The sequence below is a fragment of the Colletotrichum aenigma genome (genome assembly GCF_013390185.1).
Source record: "Colletotrichum aenigma strain Cg56 chromosome Unknown KSG_Cg56_contig06, whole genome shotgun sequence".
NCBI lineage: Eukaryota > Fungi > Ascomycota > Sordariomycetes > Glomerellales > Glomerellaceae > Colletotrichum > Colletotrichum aenigma.
In genome coordinates, this window is record NW_023500912.1 from 1,610,335 (window position 1) to 1,624,568 (window position 14,234).

Here is a 14,234-nt window from a genome sequence, read left to right on the forward strand (position 1 = left end):
TTGCCTACGAGCTCGATTGAGCGGGCACAACGAAGCTCCACGTTCGACAGCATCACTCATGTGCTGCAAATCAACACCACATTTGATGGAGCTTGAAGAAGAAGGCCGTGCCATTCACTCAGAAACTTCGCTACACATGTCAAGTCTATGCTGGCACGAATACATCTCTTGTCTAAAGCATCCAATCTACAAAAATCACCAATGCCTGTCCACTAACGCCGAATCCCTTCCACTTCCCCTGCTCAACCCTCATCCTCGAAATGTACACGCCGCTGAACCTCTTCCGGCTCGCCGTCCTCATGCGAATAGACCAGTGAGGCGGTATCGCTCATCCGCTCAGTATCCTGCGCTGCAGGCTCGTTCCGCGCCTGCGGCACTGTACTTCCAAACGGATTCCAGCCCCTCGCCAGGAAACCAGGCACGCTGTGCGGTACGTCTGGCGAGTTGACCTCTGGCAAGCTGATCCTGCTCAAGGACGCGATTCCCGAGCCTTGCTGGACCTGTCCACGAGGCGCTCTTCCATCATTCGGACCCATCTCTTCTGCATATCCCGTCAGCATGCAAGCATTTCATCCACATAACGAAGCAGACTTACCGGCAATCAACCCCCTCACATGCGCCTCCACAGCCCTCCTCTGCAACCGCGTGTCGCCGCCCCAGTACTCCGCCGAAGGGAAGAACTCCGTCCGGTCGTCTCCCTCGTGGTACGGCACAGAGAGCATCCTGTCAACCTCCCGCTGCCGCAGCTCCGCCTCCGTCGGCCGGCTCTCCTCCTCAAGCCTCGTTAACCTCTCCCTGATGGCCTCATGCTCCTTCTCCCGCGCCCTTTCCGCATCCTCCTTGCTGTTCCTGATCTTCTCCTGCGTCCTCTCGCTCTGCAGATGCACCGGCCACCGGTTCACCGAGAAGAACCGCCCCTTCCGCCCCGCCACCTCGGGCGCCGCCCAGTCCCACACCCGGTCCCGGTGCAGCGTCGCGACCTCCACCTCCTTTCCCCCCTCCAACTTTTTCGAAAACCGCGGACGTGAAGGCCACAACGTGCTTTTCCCCTCGCTCAGCTCGTCAATAATACCCCTCCTCACGACCTCGTACGCCTCAGGCTCCGTCATGCCTGGCTTCCACTTCGCCGGGTCGCCCGCCCTCACCACACTAACATACGACACCGGCGGCCCCAGCCCGTCCTCCTCCACCCTCCCGTGCCGCTCAAAGTGGTTGCGCCACTGGCCCGCGACGTCCTGCAGCCCGACCGCGCGGCGGTCCCACGCCGCGGGGTCGGCCAGCTGCTCGCGGACCTGGCGCAGGTCGCGCACGAGGCCGTCGAGCTCGACGCCGACGCGGTACGCGAGCGCCCAGAGCATGGTCTTGGTCACGCCCCGGGTTGCGTCGACGAGCTTGAGGTTGTCGAAGGCGGTTTGCCAGCTCCAGCGGGCGTTGGGGTCCGGTAGGTTGGTCCGGTGGAAGAGGTTGTTCTGCGGATCCCAGGGGTCGGAGCCCGTGGGCCAGTAGACGCGGTGTTCCGGGTGCCAGTCGCAGTGCGGCCGAGAGATGGTGATGGTTCCGTTGTCGGCTTCGTATCTGCGGGGTGTTAGTGATAAGTTGATGATATCAAGGGGGGAGACTCACCCAAGGCGTCCATGCTCGAAAAGCACCTTGCAAAACCTCCCAACAACATCCTCCTTCAACTCGTAATCGCCCTCCCTCAACCCAACATTCAACGCCTCCGTCACGCGTCCCACGTCAACCTTATCTTCCGCCCTCGCAAGCAGACTTCCCATGTCCATATCCCCAAGCAACCCCTCCATCCTCGCCACAAACACCTCAAACTCCCTCCCCAGCGCCGGCAACCCCCCGCCCTGCTGCGCCCTCACGTTCGTCGACGGCTCGCACATCCACTCCATCCAGAACAGCTCCGGCCCGTTCAGCGGGATATACTTGCCGTGCCTCTGTCTATGCTCGCGCAGCTCGTCCCGCACATCCCATGACTCGCCCCCGGCAAATCCAAACTCAATGTTCTTCAGCACCCCCTGCAGCATCTCCCTCGGCGCCCGGTTGTACGCCCGCTGCAGATTATCCCGCAGCCCGTTCAGCATCTTCATCCTCTCGAGCTTCTCCGTTTCCCCCTCGGTGAGATAACTCATCCCCGTCAGCGGACCGAGGTAGTTCCGCGGCGGGAGCACGATATCATCACCCTCCCCGCCAGCGCCAATCTCCCGCCGAAACCGCCGGTGCGCCTCCTCCGTCTGGTCCCGCGTCGCCCTCGCCCTGGTGTAGTGGCTCTCCCGCATCTTCTGGTGCCAGAACGTCAGCCCCAGCGGATCCACCTTGGCCCCCTCGGGCGGCGCCTCGAGCGCGTGCGGCTTGTACACGATCCCCTCGCCCGCAGCCTCCCTTGCCGCCGCCTTCTGCCGTTTCGTGAGGGGCATGACAAGCTTGCGGAACGGCCCCTGGATCGCCACGTTCTCGACGCCGTCAAAGTGCGTCAGGCACAGCTGCAGCGCCGCGCGCTTCGCGCCGCGGTATCGCGCGAAGCGCTGCTGCGTCTCGCCCTCGGGGAACAGCGGGGTGACTTTATGCGTGGTGCCGTTGACGGTCACCTCTTCGACCTCGCCGGGCACATGCTCGTCAGACAGGATGTAAAAGTTCGCCTCGCCACGCAGGCTCGCGGCCGTCGTCTCCGCGCCGCCGGCGAGGCAATTCCCGAACCACGCGTCCTCAGTCAGCGCCATGTTGAAGTCGGGCTCGTACCCGAACCTCTTCCCGCGGTCCCCGGAGCCGGGGTTGCCGTTGCCGGTGCTCATCCACACCAGGTTGCCGTCCTCGCGGAACCACGTCAGGAAGGTGTTGCGCAGCAGCGGCGCGGGGATCTGGTAATCCACATCATGCAACGACTCAGGCACGCGGTGGAGGAGATACCGCGGGCGCACCGGCTCCTGCGGTGGCTCCTCGACCACGACGCCGCGGCCGCCGTGGACCTGCGGCAATCGCGTGCTGGCGGCGCTCATCTCGGGGAAGTCGACGACGAGCCGCTGCGCGCCGTAGTGGTGCTGCTCGAAGAGCTGGTGCGTGTGCGCCATCTTGATGGCCTCGCGGAGGTCGTCCCACCAGCTCTTGTGCGCTGCGTCGGGCAGGCGCATGCAGTGCTGCAGGAAGAGGACGATCTCGGCGAACTTGGTGGCCCAGCCGATGGTGCGGTCGACGTCCTCGTCGGCGAGGAAGTTCTTGGTGCGGATGAGCTGGATGCGCGGGGAGTGGATGCGCCAGCCGCGGTAGGTCATCATCTCGAGGTCGGAGGCGGGCACGCTGGGCTCGGCGCGGAGGAAGTCCTCGAGCCAGGTTGTGGAGGTTGGGTCGATGGAGGAGACGATGGAGACGGCGTCGGAATCAGGGTCGGAGTCGGCCATTTCGACGTCCTCGGCGGGGGACGGGAGCTCGTCTTCTGGGATGGGGGGAGGGGGCAGTTCCTGGCGCCAAGGGGTGTGGATGCGTGGTGTTTCTGGTAGAGGGGCCTCGGTCTGCTCTGTGGTGGTTGATATGCGTCCGAAGAGGGGCACGGTGTGGCCTGTGGAGGATGTGTCGGTGACCACGATGGACGGGTGCATCACCGGCTGGGACGTCTGCGGGTTATCGGTTCTGGTGCTGATGGTGAAGCCCGGGATAAGTGGTCTCGCTGGCGACGACGGCACGGTGTGTCCGCCGAAGAGCTGGATGTTACCCACGTCGCCGGTGTTAGTCTGCGTGCCACTCCTTGGAGGTTGCCCCTGAGACATGGTCAGCATCATCACAAAACCCGCCAAAGATTTGCACATACCGGAAGGGGCAAAGTCTGCGTCACGGTCGAAGAATCTCCCCTCCTCAGCTTCGTAAAAGTCGTGACACCCGCCTGCGCCGCCATCGCTTCGGGATCATCCTCCCCAGCCATCTCCTCGTCCTCATCCTGCGCCGGCATCTTCGGATGCTCGTACTTCTTCGACCGCCGGATGAACTGGTTGCTCGTATACAACGGATCAAACGTCTCTGGAAACTTCTCCCCGCCCGGCGTCGCCCTCGGCACCCACTCCGTCGTAAACGGGTTCCGCGGCGCCTCCCCGCCATCACCAGGCGCCCTCGGCACGCCCACATGCGCAACCCTCTCCTCCTCCTCCGCCCGCACCCACGTCTCCGGGCCATACTCGCCTCCGGGCCCGTCAATACACGCGCCGACCTCCACACCCCTCGCGACCCTTACCTCGCCCCTCCCGAAGGCAGGCCCCTCCGTCTCGTTCCCGCGAATCTCCTGTTCAGAAAACACAGCATCCTCGAGCCCGAGCACCCGCCGCCAGCGCTCCACGTCGCCGCCCTCTCTGATCTTGCGCAGCAACAGCGCCCTTCTGGCCACGGCCGGGTCCTGCGTCTGCGTCTGCGCCTGCACCTCTGCCGCGGCGCTGCGGGCTGTGAACTCGCCGTACTCCTCCCAGCGCGCCTGGCCGAGATCCACGTCGCGCAGCCAGGGGTGCCGCGGGCCGTAGAAGTCGGCGGCCAAGCGGCGGAAGGCGATGTCGGAGCGCAGGACGTGGTCAACGGCGCGCGTGGCGACGAGGTCCTCAACGTGCGCGAAGAGGTGGTGCGGCGGGTGGTGGTCGAGCAGGGTGCGGGTGCGCTCCCATGTCTCGGAGGGGAAGCGGTGGTAGATTTTGCGGATGAGCTCGGTCAGCTCAGCTGTTGTTGTTTTTTGCCAGTCAGAAGTTCGGTTCTCAGTTCCAGATCCAGGAAGGAGATGAGAATGACTTACGCATCCTTTCTTGGGCCATGACGGCGGTGTGTTGTGGCGCTCGCTGCGGCACTCTGTCAACTCTCCAAGAGCAAAGATGTCAAGTGACAGGTCCGATGTGACGGGCCGGGAGGAAAGGGGGAAGCTCAGGCCGCGGCGGAAAGGTGATATCAATAAGAGGACCAAGTGGCTCAGAACCAGAATCATCTCTCTGTGGGAGGAATCACAGAGAGTACGGGAAAGCAACTCAACGCCTTTCTTTCACAAAAGAGAACTGAGGAGAGTGAAAGACAGAGATGAAGGAGAAATCCTCACAATCATCTTTCCGAGTTGCGAGACATGGCCGTTTTGAAAAGACCTTCATGGCGGCCGAGAGAAGTCCAAGGAAGACAACCCACGCAAAGGAGCCCAAAAGAATAAGACTGAAAATTTCATTGAGACATTCATACTGAGGTGTCACAAAAGTCCAAAGAAAGCTTCACCACGGGCATTTACGACATGGGTTGTGACAAAGGGTCCAATGGGGGAGACTGAGAAAAGGGATAGACGGCCAATGCGGACATTGTGTTTGCCAGGGCAGAGCAGGGCAAGCTGATTGCCGCTTTCGGGATGGTCTTTGAGCTTTGAGCGCTGAGCTTCTAATTTCGGTGCGTCTCTTTGTCCAAGCCGTTTACATTGAGCGCAACGGTTGAGCTTTGTTGTCGCGGATGGTGGGAGGTGTTTTGGAGCTGGATTCTGCGATGGATGGCGGTCGCAGCTTTGCGGTTGAACTTTGCAGCCTCATCTGCAATGTATTGCGATGCAAGACACAAAAGCTGTGAAAATAACTTCAGACATACACATTTACGATTGGAAAGATATTCAGAAGAAAGGCGTTGGACTTGCTGCTGCATCTTTGCCATCTAGGCTTCAGAGACGTTGGCATCCTACGAGAGCCACAACAACGGGGCGATGCCTCTCGACAACTCAGAGAGCGAGCACGATGCTCATATTGAGAACCCCAATGAGTCTCATGACTTACTTCCACACCCAAGTCAAGAAGCTGCGGAAGCTGATGTCGCGGACCGGACACAAGACGATGGCGGCAATTCTGCCAGCGATGACAATTCTTTAACGCTGGACTACGATGCCGCCAAAGAGAACGAGCTCCGACTCAGAGAACAAGCTCGCATCGAGCAAGAAACGCAGGACATCGAAGCCAATTGGTGCCGACGCCCCCGAACGTCCACTTCGACCCAATCCGATGCGCAATCCCTCGTCATCGGCGCGCCACTAGGCAAGAATCTCACGGCGATCGAAGCGGCATCACGTCTAGTCTCTCAGTGGGAAGCCATCTACAACCAAATCCTCTCGTCAACCCCCGACGGCGCTCCGTCCGTCCTCGAATCCCTGACACAAGCCCGCGTCCAACTCGCCGCCCTCCAGTCCTCCGTCACCGACGGCGTAGGAACGCCCCTCAACTCCCTCCAAGACCACAAACATTTCAGCATTGCATCTCGCATCCAGACCCTCGAAGCCGCCTTGGAAGAATCTACTTTTCCCCCCGAACATGCCAACATATCCGCGGCAATCTCCTTCTACCGCACCTCCCGCATTCCCTACTCCTCCAACTGGGCCGTCATCTACGCAGGCCACCTCGTCGACTTCGCCCCAACGTACACCTCCTTCACCGCCGACCGCGCCGACCGCCTCGACCGCTACGCGCGCATGCACGGTGAGGGCTGGCTCTGGTTCGAGCCGCCCCTCGCCCGCGCCGCCGCGCCCCTCTTCTCCGCCAGCCGCGGCACCTGGGTTCCCGAGACGGACACTACATACGACATGGGCCACTACAGCGTGACAATGTCCTTCCGCCGCATGCGCAACCTCGTCTACCACCCCGGCCCCCCATCTCGCAAGCGCCGCCGCGGCCAGTCTCCTCAAGACGTGAGATGGCCCGTCCCCACGTCCCCCGTCGAGAAAGAGGAAAGCCCCCTCGACCCCGCCAACCCTCTCCCCCGGCAAAAGCCCAACCCGAACCCGCTCCCTCCATCAACCCTCCGAAGATGCCGGCCCTCGCGGCACCCGCACATGACGCCCGACCCCGCAGAGGCGACGCTGCACTTCCGCATGCTCCTCGACACCGGCGCCACGCTGCCGATGCTGCACACCCGCGACGCAGCCGCCCTCGGCATCGAGCGCAAATCCTACGCCGCCGTCTCCTGCATCAGCGTCGAGACCGCCGGGCCGGACCTGCTGCGCACCTGGCTTTACGAGATGCAGGTCTCCGTCGCGGACACATTAACCTGCGAGCCGCTCGTCTCCGCCACGTCGCCCGTCTGGCCGGCCGAGGAGAAAGCGCTCGGCGGCATCGTGCCCGTCATGGTGAAGCCCGCGAGCACGAGCAGCACCAAGTTCTCCGCGCCGCGGGGCCCGCAGGACGCGTGCGCGGTGACCATGGACGGGGAGACGACGTGGCTGCAGAGCGCGACGGCCATCATCGACGAGGCCGAGGGCAGGGACTACGGGCGGCTGTCGGGGTTACTGCCGGTGAAGTGCTGCTACGTGCAGGCGACGCCGAGCCTCAGGGCGCTGTGGCTGGGCGAGGACCGCCGCGACGTGCTGGGCGCGCACCGCATGCCGGGCCAGATGCGCTGGGCGCCGGGGTCGAACCGTGTGTGCGATCCGGGGCAGCCGAGGGGGTTGTGGGAAGGTGTTTTTGGGCAGGAGGACGGCGGACGGCCTGCGTTATTGAGGATGGCGCACGAGGGCGACGAGGGAATGTTGCGCATGGTTGATGTGGAAGAGAAGGGGTGGAAGGGGAAGAGCGAGGTCATGGTCGTGGACGTGGACGGGGTTCGGACGAAGCATGTTGTTGAGCCCAGGGGGTTAACGAGTCAGCAGGTGAAGCGGGTGAAGCTGTCTGACGAGGTGGATTATGTCCTCTAGAGTAAGATTGTAGATTTTGTGATTAGCGTTCGGTTATCGCGGCCGTGGTTTGCAAAGTTTGATTTTTCATTATTGCCCCTTATTTTGTCGAAGTGCGAGAGTCTTGGGGGGGGGGGGGGGGGGGGGGGGGGGGGATCGACGAGGCCGGAGAATAGCGAAATCGCCGACGGCGAAATATGGCCCCACCCCCACAAAGCTCCGACCGGCCGGCCGCAGAAGTGGATCCAATGGCCCGATCACTGGCCGTGCCCATTCCGTCTCATGCTGCGAATGCGAGGGAGGCCTTGTTGGTGGCTTTGGATGAGTTGAGATTTCATGTCGGTATAGGTGACAAGTTGGATGCCGTGCCGATCCCACCGGCGACGCGGACCGCCGACTTGCTCGGTGAGACGGTGGCGTGGACGGGAGTGGAAGTTGCCTCTTTGAGACGCCGACACGCCGTGTAAGCGACAGTTGAGATGGCCGATTTCACACATCACGAGGCCTCTTGTTTCGAAAGTTGATGCTATAAGATGCGCCGTTGCGGCTTCCAGCAAGAGATTCCCATTCAAGACAAGTCGCTTTCCCCAACAGAGACAAATGTCAAGCAAGATCCTTTTCAAGCCCGCAGTCAGACAAGCTCTTGCGATGGAGTCAATCAAAAAGGTACGCGGCATCTCTCAACCAAGACAACATGTTACACATATCTCATAACGTCATTTGCAGGTTACCATCATCGGCGCCGGCCCAGCAGGCCTGGCAACAGCCCTTCTCCTCCAACGAGACCACCAAATCAAATGCACAGTCTACGAAATCCGCCCACAGCCAAGCACTCTCGGCGGCGCAATCGGCATTCCTTCCAACGGCCTGCGCCTGCTCGACCGCCTCGGCCTCTACGACCAGGTAGCAGCAAAGGGCGCCGAGACCGCCAGCACTTTCCTGCACTCCTCCAAAGGCGGCGTTCTCGGCAAGATGGACATGGTCTCGTGGAGCCAAGAGCGCACCGGCTTCAGCTACCTCCGCGTCCGCCGAACCGACATCATGGACGTCTTCCTCAAAGCCGCAGACGCCGCAGGCATCCAGGTCCACTACAGCAAGTACCTGACCGGGATCCAGGAGCACGACGAGCGCGTGACGGCTTCGTTCGATGACGGCACGTCGGACACATCGGACTTCCTCATCGGCTGCGACGGCATCCACTCCAGCGTGCGCAAGCTCTACGTCGACCCGGAGTGCACGCCCGAGTACACCGGCATCTCCAACGTCTTCTCCCTCCTGCCCACCGCCTCCCTTTCCCCCGCCGCGGCCTCCATGACGGACCTCAACGCCACGCTCACCTCAGACGGCCTCCTCGCCATCACGCCCACGACGCCCGCGCGCGACGTGCTCTACTGGTTCTTCTCACGCGAGGTGCCGCTCCCCTCCTTCGGTGACGTGCGCGACGGCTGGGAGACGCGCGGCAAGAAGGAGGTCGAGGGGTTCAAGGCGACACTGCTGGGTCTGCTGGGCGACTCCGACGCCGAGTGGCCACGGACGGTGCGTGATATCATCCGCAAGACGGAGGTGGTCAAATTCTACCCGATCTACAAGGTGCCCACGGGCCGGCCGTGGTCGCGCGGGCGGTGCCTGATCATCGGGGACGCGGCGCACGCGATGCCGCCGCACGCTAGCCAGGGCGTGTCCATGGCGCTGGAGGACATTTTCCTGTTTTCCAAGATGCTGGGCAGCTGTCCGGGTGCGTCGCTCGAGGATGGGCTGCGGCAGTTTGAGCAGAAGAGGAAGGTGCGGACGGAGCAGGTGCTCAAGACGACGGAGAGCAGGGGCCAGATCCGCAAGAAGAAGGAGCCCTGGCGGTTGAGGCTGAATGAGATGGTTCTGTCGGGCGGGTTGTGGGTGTATAATACAACTGGGCTGAGCAAGTTGGGCATGGGGCAGAAAATGCTGACTTATGATGTTGGCGATGAGGTTTTTGAGGGGGAGGGTGTACCAGTTGCGATTCACAAGGAGCTTCAGGTTTGAGTTGAAATCGGACTCATTCTCATAGTTGTATAGTTCTCTGCATAGGCATTGATTTATAGATACAGGCCACAGTTAAATTGTTTGCTTCGTATTTTCAATGTTTATGCCCATCAAATACTTTCTTCCGAGACGTGTAAGGTAGGTCGTAGCTAGACTCCATAAAAAAGAGTGTCCCTCAGCTTCTAACCTTTCACTAAAACCAGTGACCCGGACTACCATTTCTGAATCATTCAGTTTCTCTCGGTCTCACAGTATCTAGCCAGATAGTTGTCATGAGGAAAGATGAATGACGCTTAAAAAGGTAGTGGCAAGCCTCAAGTAGATGTCAGCCCGGACGGCCGGTAGGAGCGCCGGCATGAACGCCGGGATCGTGTGGGGCGGCCACCGGAGGCGACGGACTCAGAGGGGCAATGCGCTGAAATCGGCAGAGCCAAGGCCAAATTCTAAGCCGGCGGGAATAGCGTTGATTCGTTTGTTCTTTGTGTCATCTAATGCTCGATTATGAAATTTGGTCGACAGATATCCGTTTTTACCGTGTTAGCGTTCCAGCAGCCAAGTGCAAGCCTCAGCTCAGCGTGCCGCCCGCAAGGGCCCCAATCGGCAGCCAGCGATCGGGGCGGAGAATTACAGTAAACTCCGGACAACCGCCCACCCGCAGCGGGCTGGTTACTAACCAAGACTCAAGATCCATGAATCCAAACTCAACAATGCCTCTTATCCTGACGAGTCCCCATGAACGACTTACCCTCTTTTGTGTTTTAGAGTTTCAGTAACGTCTAGGGATCTTCAGTAGGGTCATCATATTCGAGGAGGGGGCAAACGTGCCCTTCTTTATGAAAGACAATGCTGAGGCGCAGGTTTGAAGACAGCTACCTACTGCTGCTGCTCTCTCCGTGCTCGGACCTTTGTAAAGCCCTGTATATAAACGCCGGCCCGCCTTTCCTTTTTCATGATCGACAGGCAACTTTGTAAACGCCGCTCCTGCCCGCCGTTCGCAAGCAAAGCAAAGCAAACCCGATCCACTGCAAACCAAGATTGTAGCTCAGGAGGAAGGAACCTGATTTGATTCTTGAGAGAAAGAGCAAAAAAAAAAACAAAAAAAAAAAAAAAAAAACCCTCATTTTCATTTGCGCACCACAGCAGCAATGTCGTTGTCTTGGACAACGCCTACAAACGCCGTGCCGCCGCCGCCATCCATCAGCCGCCCTCACCGTCCCGAACCCCCTGCAAAATGGGGTGCGGCGTGTGCCCAGTGTGCGGTAGCCAAAGCAAAGTGCCTCCGCCCGGCTGGCTCGACGGATCCCAAGTGTGAGAGGTACGTCATGTTGTGTATCCTCCTTCGTTGCTTTTGTGTACATGGCTCAATATGTCGGTTCAAAGGTGTCGAAGGCTGGGCAAGGAGTGCACTGAGAAGATACGGGGACCGCGCAAGAGGAGAGAGAATAAGCCATCGTGAGTACACCCACTTGTCTTCCCCGTCCATATTCTTCATGTTTTTTATATCAATCTTGAGTTGCATCAAGACATTATCATGGTCTGATGGCTCGGCTAACATCGGCCACAAGAAAAACGGCACAACTAGAAGAACGTCTGAACAGTCTCATCAGAGCATTGCAGGGGCCCAACGACATCACCGCAACGACCAACAGGCCGTCCATCGATGAAGTGAGTAAATCATTTCTCAACATTAGACCACATCATCCAACTAACACACAACAGACCTCGCCAGCATCACAAGCCACCACCTCGGGAAGGTCCCCAGAGACATACGCAAGCACCCCATCCAGGAGCACCTACATCACCATTCCCCCCTCATACAACTCCTTCGGGCCCTCAACATGCATCTGCCGCCCGCCGCCCGGCCAGGTCCCGGGCCCGCTCGACTCGGACGCGACCCTCCTCTCCATCTACCAAGACTCCCTCACACCGGCGTACCCCTTCGTCGTGATCCCCCCCGGCACCGCCCCCGCCGACCTAGCTGCGACCCGGCCTTTTACCATGTCCTGCATCCGCATGGTCGCCTCCGTCCGCAGCCTGCGCTCCATGCAGGGCCAGATGTACCGCCTCAAGGCCCATGTCGCCGACGCCATGATACTCCGCTCCGAGCGCTCGCTCGACCTCCTCGCCGGGCTCGTCGTCATGCTCGGCTGGCACCACCACCACTGCTTCGTCCACGCCCAGATGCAGAACCTCGTCGCGCTCGCCGTCACGCAGGCGGCTGAGCTGGGGCTCACGCGCAGCCCGGGGTACCAGGAGCGCACGAAGCTGCTGGTCGAGAATCTCGGGGAGGTGAGGGAGAGGACGAGCGAGCAGAAAAGGTTGCTGCTTGCGGTGTGGTACTTGAGCTCCACGTAAGTCGACGACCCCCTGGTCTTCTGTTCGTTTTCTCGTACGTTGCTGACCTGTCTGCAGGATATCCATCGGCATGGGGCAGATTGAGGCGATGAAGTTCACGCCATACATGCGGCGATGTCTTCGCGAGCTCGAGATGACACAGGAATACGACTCGGACACATATCTAGCCTACCTCATCAGGATACAGGTCCTCTCCAGCAAGATCATAAGCCTATCCCAACGCAATGACGAAGACGAAGAGGAACCCGAAATAGTACCCAGAGCCCCCTTTGCAGCATACGCCTCCGCCTTTGATGCAGAGCTAAACAACCTCGTCAAGAGCATGCCGCTGAGATTACAAGAAGATAGTGCGTTCCCTCCAGCGGCCCCTTTAAGTAAACCTTTCTCAACTCCTTTAACGAAACAAACAGAACTCATGCGTCTGACCATAAACACCGTCCGCCTCCGCATCCACGAGCCCCCAAAACTCGACGCCGCCCTCCTCTCCTCCCTCTCCAAGTCCTCCATCGCCGCCGGCACGCCCTCCCCGCTCGACTCATTCTACCAATCCAACGCCGCCCTCCGCGCCTGGTTCGACGAGTGGCTCAGCCAGCCCATCCCCTCCTACCCCTCCATCACCCTTCCCGTCTCCCTCAACGTCATCCACGCCATCACCATCCTCGGCCGCTGGGCCAAGCTCCTCCTCATCGGCGACCTGCGCCGCCCGCGCCACACCGCATCCGCCCCTGCCCCGGACCCGCCCCAGGACCCGTCGGGCAACTACAACAACCCCTCGCCGCTCGACTCCGCCACCACGCCGGGCACCACAAGCTCGACGCTGACGGGCACCTCCTCGCTGTCCTCGGCGGCCTCCACTGAGAGCCAGCTGGCGCAGGCCATCGCGACGCTCAAGATCCAGCTCGCCACGCAGCCCGCGCTCAGCCTCGACGTGCCCGGCATCCTCGGCCAGATGGGCAGCGCCATGGAGCAGGCGAGCGCCTCGCTCGCGGTGCACAGCGAGGATCCGCCCGGGGTAGGGCACAACATCTGGTCCCTCACCGCCGCGAAGCTGCGCATCGCGCAGTTGAAGATCGATCAGTGGGCAGCAATGGTGGCCGAGGAGGAGGAAGACGACGACTCGGGCGGGGAAGAGGAGGAGGAGGAAGAGGGAGTGTATGAAGGTGTCGCCGCTGAGGTGGGCCAGGATGACATGCAAGGCGTCATTGACGGCGCGGCTGTTGAGAAGACTGCTGTGCCGTTTGTGGCGTCCGAGAGGGATTTGGGCATCTTCGAGGACAGCTGGGGCGGCGGGAATCCCATGGCGGGCGCTTTTGACAATCTGGGCCCCTTTTCTTGGATGGACGGCGTTGGGGATTGGGGCGCCGCTATGATGGGCTCAGCGCACCAGAACGGGTAGAAGTGGTTGTTTCAACGTTGCCGTACTGTAAGATCATGTGATGTTTGCTGTGCTTTACGATGTACACCATCGGAGTTGTCCTCAACGGACGGGCATGCTAGGTTTTGCATTATTCATGATTTGCTTTTCCAAACATAAGTAGATTTCTCTCGCCCTATAACCCAGATGTAGACGTATCCTCATGACCGTTTAACCAGGAACACGCTATTGCGAGACAAGAATGGAATGCTTCGTAAGAGAGCAAACACGCTGAAATTCATCAGCATTGAAGTTCCAGGTCCCGTCGTCATACTCGCTCCCATGTGCCAAGATAATAGACCACGAATCGTTGGTCTTGAGAGCGTTTTCTGCAACAATTCAGACGGCCGTGGTCTCTTCATCTAGAGTTAGTAAGGAGAGAGGTGGTAGCTCCTTGCCTACTTGTCGAAGTCGGCAAAGACGAGTTCACTGTTGCGATGTAAAATTATCCCATTACCCGTTTCCGTATGTCTATCTCAAACCCGAAGCGTAATTTTGCAAGATCGACCGTTTGGGGACATGAAGTTGAACGTTTGCGCGATGGAACATACTAGTAAAAGCATTTCATCATGGTCTGCGTACCACTATCGCCACCTGAGCATGTACTTCAAAGAAGCTGCCTCTATCTGCTGATGACGAAACCAAATGATCTGTGTCCAGAGCTTTTCGGATGACAGAGGAAGCTCACCCTTAGGTCTATTGCCTACCTAGCCCCTTTCAGTTTCATTCACGCGGCCCTTTCTCACCATCATTCCACTTCACCGCTTTAACAATTGGATAATAATCCGACGCAGA

At 59.9% G+C, this 14,234-nt stretch overlaps 4 protein-coding genes across 4 annotated transcripts; 3 read left to right on the plus strand and 1 right to left on the minus strand.

Annotated features, from left to right (window-relative positions):
* Nucleotides 1–242: 242 nt before the first annotated feature.
* On the minus strand, nt 243–4,787 carry CGCA056_v009483 (uncharacterized protein; the record flags this gene model as incomplete). The annotated part of the gene is made up of 5 exons (XM_037324730.1): nt 243–541; nt 596–1,575; nt 1,624–3,758; nt 3,809–4,695; nt 4,769–4,787. 5 exons carry the CDS (start codon nt 4,785–4,787, stop codon nt 243–245), a joined length of 4,320 nt encoding a protein of 1,439 aa, XP_037177307.1.
* A 911-nt stretch (nt 4,788–5,698) lies between these two features.
* Nucleotides 5,699–7,672, plus strand: CGCA056_v009484 (uncharacterized protein; the record flags this gene model as incomplete). The annotated part of the gene is made up of 1 exon (XM_037324731.1): nt 5,699–7,672. One exon carries the CDS (start codon nt 5,699–5,701, stop codon nt 7,670–7,672), a length of 1,974 nt encoding a protein of 657 aa, XP_037176397.1.
* A 579-nt stretch (nt 7,673–8,251) lies between these two features.
* On the plus strand, nt 8,252–9,670 carry 6HN3M-0 (6-hydroxynicotinate 3-monooxygenase; the record flags this gene model as incomplete). Its single annotated transcript, XM_037324732.1, has 2 exons — nt 8,252–8,317; nt 8,378–9,670. The coding sequence occupies 2 exons, from the start codon at nt 8,252–8,254 to the stop codon at nt 9,668–9,670; spliced, it is 1,359 nt and encodes a 452-aa protein (XP_037176400.1).
* A 1,366-nt stretch (nt 9,671–11,036) lies between these two features.
* On the plus strand, nt 11,037–13,421 carry CGCA056_v009486 (uncharacterized protein; the record flags this gene model as incomplete). The annotated part of the gene is made up of 5 exons (XM_037324733.1): nt 11,037–11,122; nt 11,236–11,335; nt 11,390–12,021; nt 12,083–12,372; nt 12,436–13,421. 5 exons carry the CDS (start codon nt 11,037–11,039, stop codon nt 13,419–13,421), a joined length of 2,094 nt encoding a protein of 697 aa, XP_037177304.1.
* Between the last annotated feature and the right edge of the window lie 813 nt (nt 13,422–14,234).